Source organism: Lynx canadensis, chromosome D2 (genome assembly GCF_007474595.2).
Source record: "Lynx canadensis isolate LIC74 chromosome D2, mLynCan4.pri.v2, whole genome shotgun sequence".
Lineage (NCBI taxonomy): Eukaryota > Metazoa > Chordata > Mammalia > Carnivora > Felidae > Lynx > Lynx canadensis.
Window position 1 is genome coordinate 75,049,089 of NC_044313.2, and position 17,680 is coordinate 75,066,768.

Here is a 17,680-nt window from a genome sequence, read left to right on the forward strand (position 1 = left end):
GCGGGACCTCCCACGCAGAGGCTAGATTGAGCGGAGAAACTAACTGCGTTGTAATGTGTCCCAAAGCCCAAGGCGGCTGAGAGCTTCGGTCCCGCGTCTCGGACGCCACGTTGTCCTCCTCTTCGGTTTCGGTCCGCGCCTTGCCCGCGACCCGGCCTCGGGCCGCCCGTGTCTGGCCGCCAGCCCCGCGCGGAGGACAAGCCGGGTGACCGCGAAGAAAGCACGTGCTCGAGCGTTGTAGCGGCCGAGGGCGCGCGTATCATCCCCGCGCCGCGCCCAGGTCCTGCGGGGGCACCTCCCGCGCGGCGTGCGGTGCGCGCAAGGCCCGGGTCGCGGCGGGCTCCGGGGCCCTTGGCGCTCCCAGCGACTCGGGCCTCAGGCAGGCTCCCGGGCGCTGGCTGGCGTCGCTCTTGGCCGTCTCCTGCGCAGAGCGCGACTTCCCGGCTTTGCCGCTGGCCTGAGGAGGAGGAGGAGGAGACTCGGCGGCATGTCACCCGCGCTGCCAGAGCTGACGCCTTCCGGTAACGTTGCCACCCGGTCTCAGCGGTTCAGTTGTTTATTGACTCCTGCTATGGGCTCCTAATCCCTAGGGTGATTCTCCTCCCCAATTGGAGACGCGCGACCAGGTTTCCCCGCGGGCGGGCGGGCGGCACCTTTGAACCTGCAGAGCAGTCCTGAGGTCCCACGTTGTTCTGCTTGGTTCCTTCCGCACCTGTACTCCTCGCTCCCCAGACAGACCATCAGCAGCCGCGAAGCACCGCCCTGTCCCCGCGTCCTGTCCCTGAAACACGCTCTTAATGTCAAAGTAACGAAACTTTTACAGCTTGGTGCACCATATTCCAGCAGGGCGCTTTGGAAGTTTTGCATGAGTTAACGTTCTTATTCAGTACTTTTTGAGCATGTGCTCATCCAAAGGAAGTCCACGTGCTGAGACAGATAGCAAACCCAGAGAACTATTTGAAACTGCAGCGAACGTTTCTTTTCCACATCAGGGTTAGAGCAAACTCCAGTGTGCACAGAATTATCACTATGTCAAAGAGCAGATAGAAGGTCGTGATGGGAAGTAGTAATCGCAGCTGATGGTGATGCTGGGGGCTCTGAGATTAACTTTGAGAAAAAAACTAGCTCAAGAACTGAAAATAATTTCAGCTTTATAATGAGCTCTGGGTCTCTAAGGTCGTCCCTGGTTAAAATTTGTGGTCAAATCTACCCATGAAAACATGTGAGCTATGAGGTAGGCAATGTAGCAAGAAGAGAACCAGTGATAAGGACAGAACAGTAGCTGCCTGTGACAGAAAGAGGGTGTTCGTCTTGGGCAGGGGTGAATACTGAAGTCCTAACTCAGAAGGAAATTTATCACAGGTGAGCTAGTGAGCCTGTTGACTCTGGGGTTCTGATGTGGGTGTTGAAACCAGTGGAAATGTAACTGAGAAACATTTTGTCACTGATGCTATCAAATAAGATGTACAGAGGCCTATGTTACAGCTCTTTAAATAATATCTCTGCTTCATGACTTTTTTCTATTAAGATTTTTTTTAACGTTTATTTATATTTGAAGGAGAGAGAGACAGAGTGTGAGTCGGAGAAGGGCAGAGAGAGAGGAGACACAGAATCCAAAGCAGGCTCCAGGCTCTGAGCTGTCAGCACAGAGTCTGACCCCCAGGGCTCGAACTCAACACGAGAGCATAACCTGAGCCATAACCTGACCCGAAGTTGGACACCCAACTGACTGAAACACCCAGGCGCCCCTCTGATTCATGACTTCTTACTTTCCCCTTCCCATTTAATTAAAAAAGGAAATACGGATTTCCCTTTCATCTAAATGTATCAACAGCAGAAGGCCTCAGCTAAATGGGGGAAGTGCAAAAACTCGATATTTCTGTTTCCACTGTGAGAGATGTTGGGGAGAATGTGCCCTGTTAAGAACCTGACTAGTCAGGAGTAAAATGTACAGGATGTTCTGTGCATAATGAACCGAACGCAGATAAGCAAGAGTGTATTTTGGTTATTGTTGTTCTTCAGGGAAGATCTCAATGACTGTTTACCCTTGCAAGGGAAAGGAGAATTCTTAAAGTGACTTTTAACTCTTACAAGAAGGTTCTGGAGGGCAAGGTGATTAGAAGCCAGTGAAAGATAATCCTCTACTGGAAAAGCATGAGGATTACAAAAGATAAGAACAGTGAACACTTAAACTCGCAAATCTGGGAGGAAGACCTCTTCAGGTTCTCTCCAGAATGGCTGTCTGTGTTCCAGCAAGCATACTTGAGGGTTCAGATTTTCTTTGGTGTTATCCAGTCTTTTAATTATTGCTTATCTATTGAGTGTAAATAAGTATCATCTTTTTTTTTTTTTTTTTAATGTTTGTTTACTTTTGAGAGAGAGAGAAAGAGACAGAGAGTGAGCAGGAGATGGGCAGAGAGAGAGGGAGACACAGAATCCAAAGCAGGCTCCAGGCTCTGAGCTCTCAGCACAGAGCTGGACATGGGGCTCGAACCCACGAACTGTGAGATCATGACCTGAGCGAAAGTCGGACGCCCAACTGACTGAGCCACCCAGGCACCCCTAAGCTTGTTTTAATTCACATCTAATCGCTAATAAGCTTGAGCATTTCTTCAATAGTTGTTGCGTATTATTTTATCCTTCCTTGACTTGACTATTTGCATCTTTGTTAGAGTTCCTTGTATGTTATAGATGTTAGTCCCTTTCAGTTTTAGACATTGCCGAACCTTCCTCCAATCCGTAATCTGTTATTTTTGTCTATGGTGACTTTCATTTAATAAGAATCCTTAATTTTTATGGAATCAAATTCATCATTTTTAAAAATACTAAAAATATAGGCTTTTGAGCCTGAAGTCGTTCCCTATTCTAAGTAATGAAGATATCCTATATTTTCTTTTTCCTTATGCGAATATAGTTTTATGGTAGACTATTTAGTGGGCCAAGTAAACTCTACTTTTTCAAAGTTAATTCAGCTTTTTTTCTGGGCTTTAGTTTTCCACATAAATTATGGAATATGTCAAATTTCTCATAGAAAATCATGTTTTGTTTAGAGTTAAAAAAAAAAAACTTTGATATCTTGCATATATGAAGACTCCTTTAACAAGATCTCAGAGTTTGTATATGTGGGGGGCAAGGTTGTTTTATGGTAAATAGTAAACTGTCTTAAAGACCAAGAACAGTTTGTGTATTTCTGGATTAAAAAGTGAATACAGTAGGGACCCCGTGGAAGAATGCTTAGACTTTTTATGAAGATGGGAGGAGGAGTAGAGGCACACTCCGCGGTCAGATCTGCAGTGAGTGGAGAAGTGCTCCCTCCCTAGGTGGAGAGAGAAGGAAAATGGAATGAGCCAAGCCGTAAGAGGGTCTTGAGGCAGAGGCGGGTAAATTTTGGAGCTCCCAACAGAAGACTTCTTTGGGCAGAATTAGGTAGAATCCCCTACAGAGGGAAAAGGACTTGAAGCTAAAAGCAAGCAGGTTTGGGACAGCAGATATGGGACATGTTGAGGGCAGCCAGGAAAAGATGAACCAAGGAGGAGGCTCAACAGGGAATTCTCAGGGACTCCCATAAGTGTAGTTCTGTGGCTTTTCAGTAGTTCTTAGAAACCTCCTCCCCCTGTCTTTTTCCGCTTTCAGTTTTGAAAGTCAGATTTTCACTTTCTTTAAAGCAGGTGTGAAGAAATCCCTGCGGGATGAGATCGAAGCCCTTCTGCGGGAGAGGATTATGGTGCTGGATGGAGGGATGGGCACCATGATCCAGCGGCATAAGCTAAGTGAAGAAGACTTCCGAGGTCACGAATTTAAAGATCATGCCAGGCCACTGAAAGGCAACAATGACATTTTAAGTGTAACTCAACCCAATGTCATTTACCAAATCCATAAGGTCAAGTATCCCCAGGGTCTTCTGTGTTCATTTGATTATTCTGTAAGTCGTTTCGCATACGGAGGGCAGACCACTGTCCCCAGTGTCTGGAGGGGACAGAAGAAAGAGGTGGTTTATTCACAAAGAAGGCTTGTTGGACACCAAATAAAGGTCATGCGCTGTGATGAGCATTCAGGATAAGGAGTTCAGAAAGGTAGTTTTTCTGCCTTCGAGGCATTTAAAGTCCAGTGAGAAACCATAAAGATCTTGGACAAGTTGGGGTATTCACATATGCTATCCTACTTAAGTCACCGCAACAGCCCTGATGAAGTAAAATCAAAGGTGGTTATTCTTATTTTGTAGATTTGGAAGTTGAGCCTGACAGAGGTTAAGGAACTTATCTGACATTAGGGAGCCTCCCTGACTTGAAATCCCATCCCCTTTCATTCCATTTTTCTGTGTCCAATAAAAATGGTTAGTCAACATAAAGAGATCAGGAGGAGGTAACTGGGTACGATACATTTTTATAACTTATAATTAAACACAGAACGAAATTGTTTTATAGATTATCATAGGAATTACACAGAACTGTGACTAGAAGAGGTATTAAGATGATAAAATCTGTTTTCCTGGTCTGGATTCAGTTAGAAGGACAAAGCGTATTTACCAGTTAAGCGAGAGAGTTTTATTTTCTGGAGAGGGGCATTGTTATAGGTGTTTCAAGCTCTTCTTAAAAAAAAAAAAAAAGTCTAAACAAGTGATTAAGTGTTCCAGTGAGTATGGAAGGGATCATTTTATTGCGTGGTCAAGACTTTTTTCTAGGTAAGGTGAAGGATAGCATTCATTTGAAGAAAATGCCTTTCCTTTGCTCATAATGGGAATTCTAGGTACCAGAAGATTTAGAATTGGTCCTTGAAAAGGTGTTGGTTCTGTAGGAAGAATGGTACCTAAGTTTTTCTGCTTGGCCTTGAGACTGTGTAGTTAAATCCTGTTAACTACAGGAATGCCCTCATGGGTATGAATTGCTTGTTATGGTTACAAATACAGTTCTTATAATGCAACTGATAAGATCATATGAACTACCATGCCATGTAGCTTCGTCATATTGTTCATGTGGATTATCATTAGATTATCATTAGATTATCAGCTTCTGCAGGACAGGAATTGATGCCTGTTTTTCACTGCCAAATCCCTACTACCTAGAGCATCTCACACATAGTAAGTACTCAGTAAATATTTGTTAGAGAAAGAATCCTTGCCGTCTGTATTAGGTAGGCATCTAGATAGAACTACAAGGTACCCACAATAGGCATATGAAGCAAAAATGGCTGTAAATACAATAGAGTGTAGGTGGGTGTTTCATTTCTGGGGGTGCATTTCCTAGCTAGAGTTTTTCGAGTGCAGAGAACCTACCACGTTCTTGGATGAAGAAAGGAAACACTGGGTTGTTTTCATACTTGGCTGTTTCTAGTGGCGTTAGTGACCATGGATCAGATCTCCTGATGGCTAATTTTAATGGAATTTCTCGGTTATGTTTGTAGTGTAGGTGCCCGACCCGGAAGCTTCTGTGATTGTAATGCAAGTGCCTGACATGAAGCTTTTGGCTGCCAAGATACCCATTTCAAAGACCTCCATCTCATATTTAACGTACTACAGCTACCGACTAAACACTTAGATAAGAAACCAGGCTGTTCCCACCCATGAAGTCCTGCTTTTACAGAGTCCTGGGTGACCCAGACAGCCAGCTGTTTGACCCCATTTTTCCCCTTTCCACAGCCTGATTCCCACTCATGTCTTAAATTCGGCAACAAAGAGTGAAACTGCGAAACCCCAGGCACCCCATCCCTATAGCCCGGAAGAGGCAGAACCCCATGCCTGTGCTCCCCCCCCCTCCCCGCCCCATGTGCCCCCTCACCCCTTGCAGTGTGGCCCTGGGCATGCCTGTACCCTCCAGGACTTGGGAGTAATATACCTTTTTCTCCCCAAAGTGCCCTGTGGTTGTTGCTGAGATGTGTTTTGCGGTTATAAGAACCACAGTGGCTGGTGTGGCCACAACTTAGGTTCTGCCCAGGGAAAGTTTGTGGGAGCTGGCCACGAGGACTACCCTGCCTTAAGTATCACTGTCACAAAACAGAATTCAGCACCTCTGTTAGCCTCTACGAATGCTCTCCTTAAAGTCCTTCTTTAGTCTTGACAGCTTTCTCCAGGAGAAGAGTGAGGAGCAGGGACATTACGCAGCTTGCCCCTGATCACATGATTTCTGCCTAGGGCCCTTGAGTGGGATTCTGAGCCAGGAAAAAAGGTGTAGAGAGAGGATGAAGAGCCAGAAGAAACACCTTTTACACTGTGGACAGTGGACATTTTCAGATCCACACAAAATTGGAGAAAACTGCGAAGTTAGAAAACTTTTCCCCCTAATTGTAAAGACAGTACATGTTAATTGCTTAAAAAAAGAAGTAGCTAGAAAATAGAAAACCATAAAAGAGAAAATCAAAACCAGGACATATCAACGCCAATAAATAATTGCTAGTCACATATTTTAATTTATATTTTAATCTAGTTTTTTTATACTGGGATTTTAAATGGGATTATATTAGGATTACTTCATACTGTTTTATAATTTGGATTTTTTTTATCTGTATACATGAGCATTAAATGTTCTTAAACATGGTTTAAGAACTTCATAATATATTCTGTGTATATGTTATTAATGAATTTATTTATTCCTAGGCATTAATGTTGTCTCCAATTTTTCTTGCTCTTTTTTGAAAAATTAAATATAATTTGCTCTTATAAAACAAAACCCATAGGTAAGAATAAATTTGCTTTGACCACTACTCCAAATTTCTATTTTTTCTCCTGACCTAACCACTTACATTAGTGTGTGTCTTTCCAGATCACTTTGTTATGCATTTATATGTATGTATATATGTGTGTACATACATGTATGTGTATGCATACATATCAGTAGAAAATTCATACTGCTTGTGTACGTGTATGTTTTAAACTTCATGATGTCATACTTTACACATCAGTCAATCAGTCAATTTTGGTTTCTACTCAGCGATACTTTTTGGAGATTTTTCCATGTCGGTATATGCAGATACAATGTTTTTTAGCTGCCACAAAGCATGTTATAAAGTGGATTAATTCTAGCTTATTTAGTTTTTCCCAACTGGTGGATATTTAGGATGTTTGTAACTTATAAATAGGTAAATCTTGGTTTTCATTTCCTAGCTGTTCTGCAAACAGTGTTTATCAGTTTGGGAAGGGTTGTGTTTACTCAGTACTGGGAAGTCAGGGGAGCTGAGAGATTCTCGAGTGTTCATCAGATGGAGGTTGAGAAGGTGTTGTCCAAAGAGTGAAGTGCGGAAGGTAGGTTGAGGACAGGTTGATGCTGAGACCCTCAGGCTTCTGCAGGAGTGTAGTTCTGGCTCAGAGGGACCGGGAAACTGGGGTGGAGACAGCTCCCGGCAGAACTGGGCTCTCCTAGTGTGGTTGTCAGTGGGAGCCAGCTTGTGCTCAGGCCGGAGAGTGCTGTTCGGGCCAGAACTCGATGCTTGTGTTTTCATACAGCCACTGTGAAGAGTTAGATTCTAGTCTAGGGAGGAAACTGGAGTCTAAGGAACTTGATTCAGTTCGTACAACTTAGCATGTGAACTGTCAGTTCAGGGTCTGAGTTTGTTTAGAGCACATTCCTTTCTATGACATCCTTATGTCTTTTTGTACCTCTAGCCTCTGGTGTAGTGCCGGCCGCTTAGTAAGTGGTCCCGGGGTGTCTGGTGGTGGTGCCAGTGGGAAGTCCTATTTGTTGCTGGGGGACAGGGGTTCTCAAACTCACAGCATTGACATCACTGTCTCCTGTTGCAGGATTACTTGCTGGCTGGAGCGGATATCATTGAAACGAACACTTTCAGCAGCACTAATGTCGCCCAAGCTGACTATGGCCTCGAGCACTTGGTAAGAACTCCATTGTGCCTCAAGTCTGAGACATTTCTGCACATTTGCTGCCTTGGTGGTAGTTGCTAGTGAGAAAACCACCAGAAGCGCGGAGTCCAGCCAGTGCCTAGATGCCTACTTTTCGTGGTCAGACTTGGAAAACAGTTTGAATCTCTTCTGCTTCTGAACATGTCAGACCGTTCATTTTGTAACTGGTTTCTTTTATGGGCACGTAATCAAATAAAAATGATACTTATATTGGCTGCTGATAAAGGCATAATGATTGGCTGTGTGTGCAGTTTGGGGAGGCCTTTTCATGTACTGGGTGGCGGATTTGATTTTCTTTTTTTTTAGTTGTGGGGAAACACGTGTAACCTAAAATTGATGATCTTAGCCATTTTGAGCATACACTTCGGTGACGTTAAGTACGTTCATGGTGCGCAGGCATCACACCTCCCATCTCTAGACTCTGGTCATCTTGCGGAGCCGAAACTCCGTAACCCCTGTTACCCTCAGTAACTCCCCGTTCTCCTGCCACCCCCCTACATCCTGGAAACCACCACTGTACTTTCTTTATGAATTTGACTCCTCTAGGTGCGTGACGTGAGTAGAATCATAGTGTTTGTCCTTTTACAACTGGCTTATTTCACTCAGTATAATGTTTTCCAAGTTCACTCATGCCGTAGCCTATGTCAGAATTTCCTTCCTTTTTAAGGCCAGATCATGCTCCATATTGTGTGTTCGTTCATTTGTTGGGAACACTTGGGTTGATCCCACCTTTCGGTTATTGTGAACAATGCTACTACTACGTACCCACGATCTCCTTGCTTCCCTGCTTTTGTTTCCTGAGATTCTGTACGCAGAAGGGGAATTGCTTGCTTCATACAGTAATTGTGTGTTTCATTTTTTGAGAAACCACCATGCTGTTTCCCACAGTGGCTGCACCATTTTGTATTCCCACCTACAGTGCACGAGGGTTCTGAGTTTTCTACGGCTCTGTCGACACTTGTTAGCTTCTGTTTTTGGGGTTTTTGAGTTTTGTTTTATGAAAGTAGCCATCCTCATGGGTGTGGGGTGGAGATCTGGTTTCTTTTTGATCAACATGATGCCCCTTTTCCAAATTTTATAAAATGTGGATGATGGGAATACGTAGTAGATGCCTTCGTTCCCCTTTTTGCATGGGATTTTTCCAGACACATTCCTCTGTTTTCATGCAGGAAGTCCTGGTGCTCCAATACTGATTTTTCTCATGATGTTTTGTGAGATCTTGTGTCTTTTGGGTTATCAAGGGAAAATGATGAGTTTCGTGTGATTATTGGGCAGGAGTTGGCCAACTTTTTCTGTAAAGGGCCAGTTAAGTAGATATTTTAGGCTTCGTTGGTCATATACAGCAACTCCTCAACTCTGCCATTATAGTGCAAAGGCAGCAATAGACAACATGCAAATGAATGAGCTTGACTGTATTCTAGTAACATTTTATTTATAAAACAGGCTCAGGCTAGATTTGCCCCAGGGGCTATAGTTTGCCACCCTGTATTTTAGGATATTCTGGCTTCTTAATTACTAACTCTGCGGATACATGGCACATAGGATCTTAGAAGGGATCCTGAAGACCACAAGTCTAGGACTTTCTAATCTGTGAAGCGGTGTCTGTGAACCCCTTTGAGGAGGCCTATGAACTTCTTTAAATTGAGGTTTGTGCATACTTTTTATTTCCCAGTGAGAGGGTTCATGGCCCTTTACGAAATTCTGAAGAGGTTAGTGATCTGTAGAAAGTTGGGAACCATTGAGTTCAGCCACCATCCAGTGAAGGAAGTCACGGCCGGAGACACTGCAAAAGGAGCGGGCCACACAGGCTCTTGGGACAATCGGTCCTCCAACCCAGGCCTCCTGTCTTTTCCCATCACCATGCTTTTCGCTGATTCACAGAGTATGTAACTTCATCATCTTACTCTTTGACATACTACATGTCCAGGCATTGCCCTTTTTATCATTTAGCTTACAGTTTAGGGGAAGAAGCTAAAACCAGGTCTCAAAGACTCTTGTCTTTCCTGCTGTCCTCACAGCTGGGGCAGCTGATAGGTCTTCTTGGCTAAGATTTCATTCAGAGCTTCTGTTAATTCCCTCTGTACTTGCTTACTGAATAAAACTGGGTTTTTGAAGGTAAGGAGTTCTTACTCGTATGGGAGGAAAAGAAGAGCGAGCTGACACTTGCGTTTGATCTGCTAGGCCTACCGGATGAACAAGTGTTCTGCGGCAGTGGCCAGGAAAGCAGCCGAGGAGGTGTCTCTCCAGACAGGTAAGGAACGTCATCCTCCCGGGTTCACGGAGATGCTTCCTTTGAGATTCTGAGTTACAAGGTGCTGTCTTTACGGCCCTTTTCCCCCTGTGACCATCAGCCTGCTGGCCATGCCGCAGACGCTGTTTTGTACTTGTGTGCAAGTTACTCTCTGCCCTTCCCTAAGAAGCCGCTCAGTGTCTCTCTGGATTTATTCCATGCCCATGGGCTCAGGCTTGACGCTGTGTTTGCTTTACTGGGGGTTACAGCTTACCTTTGTAGCTAGGACCGTAGCTTCCTTGCGTATTTGCAGCTAAAACGAGTTTTCTCCCTTTGGAAGCATGTCATTAGGTAGTTAAGGTGACAGCTGACTGGTTATCATGGTTAACATTACGATACCTGATCTTATCCCTTTAAAGCTACCTCATCCCCATGACTGGCTTATTTAGGTAAAGAGATACTGCCTTTTGAGCATTTTCTGCTTCATACCACTGATGTCCTTAAAGGCTTTGTGCCGCACACCCAGGAGTGTGGCATTAGATTTAGTCTTGCTGGGACTTGAAAAGTGGCTCCCTGAAATAACTAACCTTCTGGCTGGCTGCCATTCACATGACTTGGGTGCCAGCTGGTGGGGAGGCTTTGAGGGAGGGAGAGGAATAGAAGAAATATGTGGAGCCCCTAAAGATTTGGAAATGTAAGATTATTGCCAACAGGAGAAAATATAAAGCAGAATTGTTAGGAAGTTAGACACAGCATACTAATGAAGACTGAAGCAATTCACGGGAGCTCTGCTTCTGAGAGATAATGCTTAAATCCAGGGGCACGCACAGACTGTCAGCCCGACAGGGTCGCAGGTCAGAGAATGTTAAACACGCTGAAGCGGGGAAAGAGAAGGACCTTTTTCTTATGTCCTCATTATTGTTCAGCTTTGGGAAAGGTAACCTGTTCAAAGATTGGGTAATCCACTAGTCAGTGGTCTTCTCCAGTTAAATGATACAGCATAACCCAGGTTACTGAGTGGTTACTGTCACCAAAGGCAAGGGGCAGTGCACCCCTTCCTCGGGCTTCTGTCATGACATGTAAATGGACATAACATTGGAGGCTCTTTTAGAAGCACCTGGACTCTAGCCTGGAGGAAAAGTTATTAAAGGATTACTAAAAGAGTGATTAAGATTTGATCTCTCATACTTTAATTTAGGCTTTATAATTGTTAATCCTGACTTAATATCCTCCCACAGTGACGGGCCTGAAGCCCAATGCTGGAGAGCATTTCAAGTTGAATGTTTCCATAAGGAGCTCTCACAGATTCTGTGTCAAGTTCAGGACCTTTGAGATTTCTTAAAAATAAGGGGAGATGATTTATCCAAACACGGCTGTGGTGATAGAAGAGGGATTACTCACTGAAACACTTTGAAGCCAGATATGCAAGGATTCAGAGTCTTTTGGGTTGGCTTGGCAACAATATGTGCACATCCCTTGTGGTTCATCGTTTTCCTGGTGGGGGCCGCGATAACCAAACACATGTTTGCAGTAAAATCTATGAATTGTCTCACTAAGTGCGATAAAGACTATAAATAGCCTCTTGTGGTTCAGGAGAGGTCACATCATGTTTTGTCGTCAAATGAATTAAGAACAGAATTTGTGCTTTTGTGCTTTTGTCTTGTAGAGTTGTAGATAAGGGGTTATAGACGTGTGTTGGAGGGAAAAATCTTAGAGCCTGTCGATTCACAACACAAAGTTCAGCCTATTTAGAGATTTTACGCTTGTTTTTCTTTTCCCAAAGGAATCAAGAGGTTTGTGGCAGGAGCCCTGGGTCCAACTAATAAGACCCTCTCTGTGTCCCCATCTGTGGAAAAACCAGATTACAGGAACATTAGTGAGTATTTCTGGTATATAATCTTTGACCTGCCAGTATGTCTGTGTTTCAGTGATCCTAAAATCTGTAAAATGGGACGAGTAACAGGATCTTCCTCAGGGTTATTGTGACTTAATTGACATAAAGGGCTTACAATGGTCCCTGGAATGTAGTTAACCTTTAAACAAAGAGCTCTTGTTTTTATTACTGTCATCATCATCATTATTATTGTTACTGAGTTTGTTTTCAAATGTACATGGTATTGTGTTGGTGCTTCTTTATCTGCTGAGGAAATAAAACCAATCAAAAAAAAAAAAAAAAAGCTTTAAACGGAACAGTTGGGTAAGTATGGACACCAGGCCTTGGTCTATTACAGAATAACTCACTGAATCTCCGTTTCATGTCAGAAAGCAGCCCAAACCATATAAACATACTAGCACGGTCGACATTATAAACTAGTGTATATAAACACTTACATTGAGATTTTATGAAAAATCTGCAGATCTAGGTCAATTTCTTAAACATCAAGACAATAAAAAAACAAAAAGAATGAAACTTAGCTGAATAATACTGATACTCTGTATGGTAAAGAATTTTGTATAGATAACAAGTTCAGGCAAGTATAGTTTGTAGGTTTTTGGTTCTAGAACTTTCCATGTAGTGATACCATACTTCTTCACCAGGGATTGCTCTCTCATACTGGGCTTAGGCCTGGCGATGCCCTCTTTGGTCTAACGTGACAGCAAGGGGCTGAGTTCTCCTTTCTCTTGTGCTGTATACAGCAAGCATAAAGGTACTGTTGAGGTTTCTCTCTGGAATGTCCAAGCTTCTTTCTTGTTTGGTTGGGAGGTGAATGGGGAGAGGGATGACCTCTCAGACAGACATGGACAACTCAAGATGTTTCCAACAGAACTCTTACGCAGCAGTGATTGAACACTTTGGTTACAGGCTGAACCTGCCCTTCAGGCAGGTTTCCTCTCTGGCAGAGTTGGTGTCAGAGGGCAGGAGTGAAGTCCACGGGACCGTGGCCTCTCACCGAGGCAAGTGTGAGGGAACGGGACGAGGCCTACGATGTTTCCACGTCAGTGTGATATGTTTCTGTAGCTGTCCCTCACACTCATCCCTTAACTGTCTGATTAAAACCACCTCTGGAATGAATGATCCACTCTGAAGATGTTGGAAGTAAGATACGGGGCTCAAGAGACCATATGCCTGCCTACTCACTCACTCATTCTCGGCTCGTATGTGGTGTTGAGTAGGAGCAACTGTGTTCGGTTTACAGGTGTAATTTCCACCACGGCCCTATTCCTTTATTTGGTTTCTCACAAAAGGTGATGTTGTCTTTAATTTAAGCATCATAAACCAGCAATAGTTACTTGACAGTGCAGGCCTGAACACATGTCCTGGCCACCAAGAGGATTTTGATGACTGAGTCCTGGATGTGATTTATTTATTCTTTCTTGCAGCATTTGACGAGCTTGTTGAAGCATACAAAGAGCAGGCCCAGGGGCTCCTGGATGGTGGGGTTGATATCTTACTCATTGAAACTATTTTTGACACTGCGAACGCCAAGGTGAGTTAAGGGAGATGAAAGGGACGGTGAGTGGGGTGGGGCTGTGATGATCTCCCAGTGTGGCGAGAAGACCATCACAGCCATTGTCAAAGTTAGATAAAAGTCTTCTGTTCCATTCTGTTCTTGAACATTTCTAATTGCAGCCAGTGGAATGAGAAAAATTTCAAAAGGTTATCTTTTGAAGTTTCAAAAAAATTTTTTTTTAATTATGAAAGTAAATATTTATAGGTACAGCTACTAGGTACATGTATGCAGATGTAGTAAATACACACACATGGTTCTAAATGTGAATGATATGTAAAAATATGGAGTGAAAAGCAATATCCTTCCTCCTATTCCCTGGGATGCAGGTCTTTCCTGGATAGCCACTGTTAACCAGTGTGGGGGCCTGGTAGAGATGCTGTGCAGGTGTAGAAAGTGTGATAACATTCTTTAGATTATCTCGGGACTGGTTTCCCCCATGATGCATCTGGAATTTTTTTTTTGATAAAGTTTTTTGAGATTTATTTATTTCGTTAGGAGGGAGAGTGAGTGTGTGTGTGCATGAGCAGGGGAGGGGTAGAGAGAGAGAGAATGTGGAGCCTGATGCGGGACTTGATCTCACGACTGAGATCATGACCTAAGCTGAAATCAAGAGTCAGATGCTCAACCGAAATCAAGAGTCAGTGAGATGCTGGCTGAGTCACTCAGGCACCTCTGGAATTTATTTTGGGGCGAGGAATGTGGTAGAGATGTACCTAGTAGTCTTTTTCTCTAAGGTGTACCTAGTTTTTTCTTAACATCGTCTGTTAAATAACCTATTAGTTCCCAGTGATAGGAATCATGTGGAATGTCACCCAGACCATCCTAAATTCAGAAGTGCATCTGGGTAGAATCTGTTCCAGTAATCTGTCAGATGTCACGCTCCCATCCTGCTATTTTCTGTACATTATCATTAAAATGTGTCTGAGTGACTGGTAGGCTTTTATTCACCTCCTTCCCGGAACCTCTGTTTTTCCCTCAGAATTTTCCTGGCTATTCTTACACATATATTTTCCATGAGATCTTTAGGATCAACTTGCTTAGTTCTGAAAAAAAAAAAAAAAAAAAAAAAGAAATTCTCACATTGTCGATTTAGTAACCTTTTATGCCAGAGAACCTCACCATCACAATGAAGATCTACATTGAGTACACGTTGCATTCTGATTTCCGAAAATTATGAAAATGTAAACCTCTTAGAATCAAGAGATGTAATGATGAAAAGAAGGAGAAGATCAGTTCCCTGGAACTTAATAAAACATGGGCGTGTACACAGTAACTTGGGATTTGTACCTTTACAGCACATTCCAAGCTCACAGTCTTTTGCGGTGATGCACACTGTTAGTTTCTGTACCTACTGTGGATATATGAGGGTGTGGAAGGTGATGTATTTAATTTTGTAATTAAAAAAATTTAATGTTTATTTTTGAGAAAGAGAAAACCAACAAGTGGAGGAGGGGCAGAGAAAGAGGGAGACACAGAATCGGAAGCAGGCTCCAGGCTCTGAGCTGTCAGCACAGAGCCCGATGCAGGGCTCGAACTCACAAACCATGAGATCATGACCTGAGCCGAAGTTGGACACTTACCGACTGAGCCACCCGAGCACCCCCCGTTCTTCTTTATTTTTAATTTTGATTAGGAGAAGGAAGAAAGTGTAGCTCTTAAGCTCCTCTTTGGAGGGAATATTTGTTCGTAGGTAAACTTTGAGCCAGCATTTGTTTTGTTTTAATGTGTACAATGTTATACTTGGGAAACGTGTGTCGGGATTGCACCTTGCAGGGCGGACATGCTTCTTCCCCAGAGATTGCGACGTTTATCTTACCTAGCGGGGTTTTGGAAAAGGGAGACTTCTGATGAGCCAGTTAGACTGACCGGGGACACAGTCTCTCAGAAATAAAGATGTTCTTCTTTTTACCCCCAACAGGCAGCCTTGTTCGCACTCCAACAACTTTTTGAAGAGGAGTATTCCCCCCGACCTATCTTTGTAAGTTCTAAAATTTGCATGATGTATCGTGCCTTTTATCAATACTGTCATCTTGAGGGCAGGGTTTTGCCTTTCCTTGCCCAGGACAACTATCTTTAGTGTTTTTTAGCCTCCTCTGTTCACCTTCCTCCTATCTAGACCAGTAGCAGGCCAAGCTCTGGAAATGCTAAGAAAATGAACCTAGAAGTGGTTGGCAGAAGCAGACCATTCCAAGGAAGCATGGCCGAATTGGTCCCCTGGAGTCCAGGGCTTAGGGACTCCTCCTGATAAGGGTCCCAGAGGAGTGGACTTGCATGCTGACTGACAGGGCCAGTGCTGACGACACCAGCCTGGAGTAGGCGGACCCACGGGAGAGGCCGAAGGCTGATGGTGGGAAAAGAATAGAATGAAATCAAGGGGTGTTGGATGAACCAGCTATGTATCAGCCAGGACAGCCAGAGGTCTCTGGGAAGGCCTTCTGCTGTGGGACCGGATGTGTGAACTCAGCTTTGTTGGCCACTGGGTTTGCCTCAGTGACTTTCCCTGTTTTTTTTTTATGGCTTACCAGCTCCTCCCCACAGTCACTTTACCCACGTCCTTTCTGACCACGATGGTAAGTGATTCATTTTGTTAGGGCTCCACGGTTCGCTTCCTCGTAAAAGAACAAAGTCAGCGTGCTCATTTTATTTCACATTTGTGACCATATTCTTAATTTGAGCCTCTGTCGTTGACGCAGTTTACTTTGTTAATTCAGATTTCAGGGACAATTATCGATAAAAGTGGGCGAACTCTTTCTGGACAGACGGGAGAGGCATTTGTCATCAGTGTGTCTCATGCAGACCCACTCTGGTAAGTGCTCATTCTTTCCTTGACCCCATTCCTTTTAGGGGTATCTTTTTTGGATGGCTACAGAATGGGGCCTGGGAGGGGACTGGTCCTGCGTATTTCCACTGAAAAGCTTGCATGGGACGTTGGCTCTCTGGGAAGTACATTCAGACTTTTCCGAAGGGCGTCAGAAGACCACTGTCAGAATGGGTCAGTTGGAGGGGCTGGGCTCGTACCTCCTGGATCGGGCAGATGGTTGCCTGTTTGGCTGTAAGCGTGCCCCTCATAGTTTCAGGCTGTGCTTGGTGCAGTCCTAATTCTGCAAAACTATTACCAGCGCTGACGTTGGTAGGACAGGGCTTTGCAAGGTGTTTTCTCCCCCCAGCTTAGGGAGCAAACGGAAGCAGTTCAGTGTGGGATCAGATGGGAATTCTCTAGCTCAGATTTTTATCTTTAAATAAAGATTAACCTGGCTTTTACGTTCTATTTTAAACTATCTCCCTATTTTTCTTATCAAAATGTTTTAAATTACATACCACAAGTGAAATGGAACCTCCCAGAATATATACTCTTTTCACCTGTGCCTTTTTTCCCCCCGCACACGCCCTGTTCTTCCTGCCTGGAAGCTGTGCCTGCCCCCTTCTCTCTCTCTCTCTGTCTCTCTGTCTCTGTCTCTGTCTCTCTCTCTCTCTCTCCCCCGCTCCCCCGACTCTGCTGACTCCTTGTTAGCCTTTACGAATCATCTCCAGAGTCCTCTCCAGGGAACTTTCCCTCTCTGATTAGCTCAGCTTGATGTTTTCAGAGCACTCTGTTTACTTTTATTATAGTCTCTGCCATAAAAATAATAGTAATAGACATTTATTGAGAGTTTTCTGTTTTAGGTGCTTTCTGTGAGTTATTTCTTTTAATTCTAGCAGCACCACCTTGAGGTAGGCACTGCTGTTTGTGTCCTCATTTTAATGAGACTGGAACAGAGACTCAGAGGCTGTAAGTCAGTAGGTGATCTAGGGATAGGAGCAGCTCTTAGCGACTGTGCTTCCACATTTCATCAATTATTTTCGTGTTGTTTTATTCATGTTTTAATGTTTCTAATTTCATGACACGTCTTACAGTTGAGTTAATGTGGCAGTGTGATTTCTTAAAAGCTGCTATTAATTTAGAGTGCATTGTTATACAATTGATTGGGACTGATAGTTAAGAAAGTAACTGTATTGAACTTGACTGTGATTGATTGAACAGCTCATGAGCTTTTCCAGAGCAATCTCTTAATCATCTGCACATCTCTAACGCTTAATAGAGTCCTTGGTGTGTAGAATGGATGCAGTAAATGTTCAACCGAAAAACTAAAGGATAGGAAAATGTAGGGGTCT

General features: G+C 43.8%; 1 protein-coding gene across 1 annotated transcript in view; it reads left to right on the forward strand.

Annotated features, from left to right (window-relative positions):
- The first annotated feature begins 317 nt into the window (after nt 1–317).
- Nucleotides 318–17,680, forward strand: part of MTR (5-methyltetrahydrofolate-homocysteine methyltransferase) — a 106,160-nt gene continuing 88,797 nt past the window's right edge. Inside the window, 8 exon segments of the mRNA XM_030334007.1 lie at nt 318–521; nt 3,669–3,880; nt 7,730–7,819; nt 10,028–10,097; nt 11,860–11,952; nt 13,398–13,504; nt 15,447–15,506; nt 16,240–16,334. Of these exon segments, the coding sequence (XP_030189867.1) occupies nt 488–521; nt 3,669–3,880; nt 7,730–7,819; nt 10,028–10,097; nt 11,860–11,952; nt 13,398–13,504; nt 15,447–15,506; nt 16,240–16,334 (761 nt within the window). The 5' untranslated portion in view covers nt 318–487.